We start from the raw sequence: 6,247 nt of genomic DNA on the forward strand, positions 1-6,247 counted from the left end.
ATATATATATATATATATATATATATATATATATATATATATATACACAATATTACAAATAAAAGAGAAAAAGCTATTATTTTTTTATTTCTCTGATAAGTGCTTCATTTATTTATTCGTTTATGTAATAAAAGTGTACAGATAAAGAAAAAGATATACAAATATTTAAATACGTGTATATATATTTCGAGAGAATATTATTATAAATTATAAACTTTTCACTCCCCCACGGAAAGTAGTTTAAAATGATAAATAATTCTGAAATTTGCGTATAATATCTGTATACTAGGCTTTAATATTATAGTAGTTTTTTATTAAAATCCTAAATATAAAATATAGTTTGACAATTAAAATTAAAAATATGATGTTTTCAACCTGATACAGAGAATACGTGTCAAAAATGTCAGCTTTTATTGCAAATATTTCAGCTTTCCAATGGTCAAGCTACTTATAATGCGCAAATAATTAATCATCTTTAAATCTGCATGTAGTTTAAGTTTCAACAAATTCTTAAAGGACTCATATTTTACATTACTACTACCTTAAATCGCTGCCGGCACACGTGCTCGTGAGAGTTGTCACTCGTAAGAATGTCCGTGTGTGTACAGGTAGATTAAGTTAAACTGAACACAAAATTCCCCCATCATTTCGGGGAATTTTCGTGTGTACGTAATGTATTAGATTATGTGTAAATTTACGTAGGTGTTAAATATGTAAAATTGAATTTTGGGGTTTAATTAATCGGGTATTCCTCTTCCAGTGTTTGATCACTTCTTCTAGCCGTTCGTGCATATTGTGTATTTATTCCCTCTTTATTCTAGATTAGCACTTCTTCGGATTCTTGTAAATTGGCTGATATGGCCTTCACAAATCTCTCAGATATCTGATATCAAACTCTAAAATTCAGTTTTATACATTTAACACCTATGAAAATCTACATACGCGTATATATACGTTTACACATAATCTAATACATTACACACACACGCATGCACACAGTACGTGCAAAATACGGTTGGCAACCTATCCGCGGTGCATATCGGTTAATACCAGTGCTAGCGATAGGTAATGAAAATGCACAGGTAATTTTAGACTGTGTGTGTGTGTGTGTGTGTGTGTTTGTGTGTGTGTGTGTGTATGGTATATTCCTGTGGAAAAAAGTTATACGAACTTTTTTATAACAAGGGGAAAACCAATCTTTATGGTTTCGTCAATGAAATTCAAGAAAAAAAATTTGCCACTACTATGGATTCCGCTGAAATATACGCAGTTTTTACTATAAAAAAATCACGTTCACCTTTTCGGAGAGATAGTGAAGCGAGAATATTATAAAACAAAAATTCAACCAATATTTCCTCACAGTAGACACTTGATTCTTAAAACTAAAAAAAAATTTGTACGATAATTTCTCACAGAATACTGCTCATTCAAATGTTATCTATATTTGTCTAATTTTCTGATGCTATATTTCTTTCGAGCACTGTATATGACTTCAAAAGGGGATTCTTCTAAAAACTACAAAGGGAAAATATTCTAACATCTAAAAAAGAGCTCTAGTTGCAACGTGCTCTCTCTATTTCATGTAATTCCATATTCTAAACGAGAACTTTTATCGAAAGAGTACTTCTCTCCTAATAATGTAATCTATTGATTGAAAATCTAGATATTATGCCAATTTTTTTCCTTTGAATTAAGACGAATGTTTTCTTGAAGAAAAAATTTCTGTTAAGAACAAGACTTGTACTGTAGATAACAGGTGAAATTTTTCTAACTTTAAGAATAGTGTGTTTAGAACATTTCTTTTATTTTAGAAGAATTCTAAAATCTATCTGACGATAACTGTACAAAACTCTCGTGTACGTGTAGAGTCAAACTAAACATGAGATTCCACTATTATCTTGCAAACCGTGTAAAATTTGGAATTGTTGATTAAAGAAGATTGACGAGTGACCGCACATACGATAGATGAGCTGTGATGGCGACCGATCAAAAAAGAACAAAAAAGTCCTGCACCATTTTACAAATGACTCCCTGGATTTTCAGTTATTGATTAAAGAAGATAACCTGAGTCAAATATTTCTTCATTTATCTTTATGTATCTTTCCATAAAGGTACGAGAAAGTAAATTGCTGCTGAAATGCATTACTGAAATACAAATATGTTTGCCGAAAAACGGAATCGGATAAACAAACAAAAGTATATATTTGATATTTCAAATAACCATATCGGGTGACATGCGCATTGGAAGAGACGATCTTCGTGTTGTTTCGAGCGGTGCAATTTTCGCAATATATTAATGAAGGAATTTTTAATATCAAAATGCCAAATAGAATATTGTCGTGCGTATCGCCAACATCGCTGAGCTGTTAAGCTCTCGCAGCAGAGTTTCGTATTTCGATCGTGTAAAAATGCAGTTCTCTCGCTCCTCCCGCGCCACCACGAGATAGAGTAACGAAATGGACTGTCCTTTCCCTTCTATTTTTTTTCTCTCTCTCTTTTTTTGTCAGATATAAATAAAATCGTACGTCGCACGTGATAATAGGGCTGTGTGCTCACCGTACGAATCCGAGACACGAGCAAGCGACGACAGGAGGCAGAAAACAAACGCCAGAGATACGAACATGTGGTTACTATGGCTGATGGCCATTTTGTCCGACGCAGCATATGATATACACATCATCTACGTACATATACCGCCGGCCGATCGGAATAGTGGGGCTAGATTTATTATTCGCGAACGAATCCCGTTGAGAAATCGCGTCCCCACCTGCGACTGTTCGCAGGAACTTCGCGAGGGAGAATCTCGCCAGCTCGCCGATTAATCGCGACCTTTACGCGTCGCGAGATGAGGAGACCGTAAAGAATCGGGCCGCGATTATGCGGCGGTTACGTGGCGCATTCTCTTCTTAGTTAGTTAGTGAAATGATAAAAAACGCATAAGATACGTTGAGAGATAACAAAAGTTCTTACACGAATTGTCTCCGTTTCACTCCTTATTTTCCCAACTCGATTGAAGCGTAACTCATCAGTTTTTTCTTGTGCAAAAAAAAGAGTTTCCATGAGTAAGCAAATTAAGAATAAAATTAAAGACAAATAAATAAATTCAATCGTCAGATCGATTTGTATTTAAATATTGTCGAAGTCTCAGTTCCCGAATTGTATTCCTGGCTTTAGGAAGTCCATTTTGGAAAGTTTGGCTCCTATATTTCGCAACATTACAGGAATCGTAACTGTATTAGTGTCATTTTGTTTGAGATGAGAAGAATAGGGAACTATTAATATAAGAATTGACATACACACAGATACACACGTACAAAAAAATTAGTTAACACGGAATATACATAGAGAAAATTTTGTAGTAAAAATTGTGATAGGATTTTGTAATCAAATAGATCGACATTCCACAATAATTGACTACCTTTCCAATTCATATTTGTTATTTATATTGTATAAACTAAAAAATGTACTATTAAAAAATTTTCTATATTTCTACACGGAAAGAATTTTATAACAAAAATTACTGTAAAATTTTGTAACTAAAAAATAGATCAATATTCTGCAGTAATTAACTATTCTTTTATGTGTGCTATTTATATTGCAGGGACTGAAATGCGCTATTAAACAATTAGTTATGTCTCTGTACAAAGAGAATTTTATAGTAAACATTTTTTAAAGAATTTTGTAATCGAGGAATAGATCGACATTCTGCAATAATTGGCTATTCTTCCATTTCATATCTGCTATTATTTCAATCCAAAATGGTTATTAAAACTTTTTCTAGGTTTCTACATAGAAAGAATTTTATAATTAAAGAATAGATCGATATTATGCAGTAATTGACTATCCTTTCGTTTCATGAGTACTATTAAAATTCTAAAAACCGAAATATATGTTACTAAAGAATTTACTAAATTTTTGTTAAATTTACTATGTTCTTTAGCAAGGTAGATTTTACTGCACATTATCTCTACCCTATTAAAAACATAATAAAACTGAAAATTTATTTGAAAAAGGAAATATTACAATCTCCGTGTAGTGAAATTTACTTTGTTTCTTAATAAAATAGAACTTACCGACAATCTATTCTTACTTTACTGGAAACACAGTAGAACTGAAAAGAATTTGTACAAAAAGAAAACTATAACATATTCTTTCCGTGTAGATTCGCCGTGCACGTGAAACCAAAGCAATCTTGACACGTGCATTTGTACTGTCAAACTTTATCATCGTCCCGCGATTAAATTCAACACGAATGACGAGTTACGGTCTAATCGATCAGGTGCTCGCGTTTTTCGATCCAGCTATTAAGAGCTGTTTATATATATATATATATATATATATATATATATATATATATATATATATATATATTTATTTAGATTGATTCCTATTATTAACCTTCTGAGAACCTGCTATTTTTTTATCTACTTTTTTATTTTAAGAGCTAGAACTTTTTTGTCAATGTCATTGGATTGAATGAGGAAAAAGCTGACACCGCCGTCGCGCCGATATATCGGCTTCCGGCCCTCCAAAGGTTAAGATTGGTCGTCATGCGTTAATACGTCGACGAATGGCGTCGGAGTGATCCCAAGGAGGAAAACAATATTTATTCTCGTCTCTGCCGCGTGAAAGTGGCCTGCGCATTAACGATCGCATTATTCTCGTTTAATGTGGCGGCCAATACGATCTTGCAAATGGCACGGAAAATCGAGAATGCCCCGTTTCGACACGCGCGTGTCGCTTAGCCGCGTCGTGTGTTCGTCTTAATAAACTGCTCGCTCAATTAAAACGACAGGCGCGTGCGCGCCTTTCCAATTTTTATTCTCGCTCTCCGCGGTTACAGTGAGACACCCCGTGAATCGATTACATATTTCTTCACGTATCACGGAGATTGAGTTGACGTTCGGAACGCGAAAGACACGCGAATCGATCGCAGCGTATACCTCCTCTCTCTGCTCACCGTCTGATATTTGAAACGCGACATTTGAAAAACGATAGAATACTATCGACAGAGACTAAGCAAATGAGACAAGTAACGCGATATCATCTGTCATTCTGAAACTTTATTCTGAAACTTTATTCGCTAACATGCTGATGACATTCGTGTTACCGCAACGACATTACAGTGGATTAAGGTGACGGTTCTAATTAACGGTCATTTAAGATTAAAACAACTTTCATTCACACACACACACACACACACACTCACACACACACATTCTATAAATTAACTATAAATATAAGTGTGTTAATATACCAATATAAGTAATAAACATTGTAGTTTAAAAGCAAAATTTGGTTAGACTTTAATTCATTTAAATTAATTATAAATTAAAAAAGAAAAATATATAATTGTGTGTGTGGAAACACTTATACGTAAGGCTCAATTATGACTCAGTAAATTTTATTTCTCTGTTACGATTATATTACCAGATTAATATATTATTATATAACACCTAATTTTATATTATTTTTATATTTGTCTCTACATATATAATCATGTACAATCATTCGTGATTGTATATGTCCACACGGAAAGAAATGCTGTTGTACAAATACAATTAAAGGAGCTGCTTATATTTGTGCTATTAACATTTAATCGAATAAAGCTATTTTTTTCTATTTTTTCCATTCAGTAGCATTTTTTCTCAATATAGACACACATAATTATATATGTGATCACGTAAAAACAATTCATATATGGATTATATACAAGGAAAAAAAGCTTGGTTGAATTAACCAAATGCATGGTGAAATGTGAACGAAACAAAAATCAGTTGAAATTACTTGTTGAAGTTACTAGAATTCTATTTAAGTTAACAAGATTTCTGGTCAGCTTGAACAGTTCTGGTTAACTAGAAATTTTGTTAATTTGGAAATTACAAGTTCTGATTAGCTAAAAATCTTACATTGAGAAAGAAATACTTGAAAATTTATTTGCTAGAGATATAAAGTTTATTTACAGTAAACTTTATTTTATAAACATAAGCTTTATTTAACGGAAACAAATTTTATATTCCACAAATAAATTTTCAAAAATTTTTTTTTCTATATTAACCAGAACAGAATTCTAGTAACTTCAATCGGAATTTCTGATTTGTTCATATTTTATGAAACATTTGGTTAATCCAATCTATAACTTTTTTCCGTCTATAATTATAGATAATTTATAGATACATTCATATATAATTTTATACATAATTATATATATATATATATATATATATATATATATATATATATATAT

The 6,247-nt window shown here is 32.0% G+C and overlaps 2 protein-coding genes across 2 annotated transcripts in view; one reads left to right on the top strand and one right to left on the bottom strand.

Moving 5' to 3' along the window:
* The window catches only part of LOC116848415, a 15,672-nt gene extending 12,977 nt beyond the window's left edge, over positions 1 to 2,695 (bottom strand). Inside the window, exon 1 of the mRNA XM_032824488.1 lies at positions 2,557 to 2,695. Within this exon, the coding sequence (XP_032680379.1) occupies positions 2,557 to 2,680 (124 nt within the window). The 5' untranslated portion in view covers positions 2,681 to 2,695. The remainder of the gene's footprint in view (positions 1 to 2,556) is intronic.
* The window catches only part of LOC116848412, a 751,173-nt gene that overhangs the window by 320,383 nt on the left and 424,543 nt on the right, over positions 1 to 6,247 (top strand). The gene's annotated exons all lie outside the window — the stretch shown is intronic.

Source organism: Odontomachus brunneus, unplaced genomic scaffold (assembly GCF_010583005.1).
Source record: "Odontomachus brunneus isolate Ranch 3 - 2012 unplaced genomic scaffold, Obru_v1 Obru_scaffold_095, whole genome shotgun sequence".
Classification (NCBI taxonomy): domain Eukaryota; kingdom Metazoa; phylum Arthropoda; class Insecta; order Hymenoptera; family Formicidae; genus Odontomachus; species Odontomachus brunneus.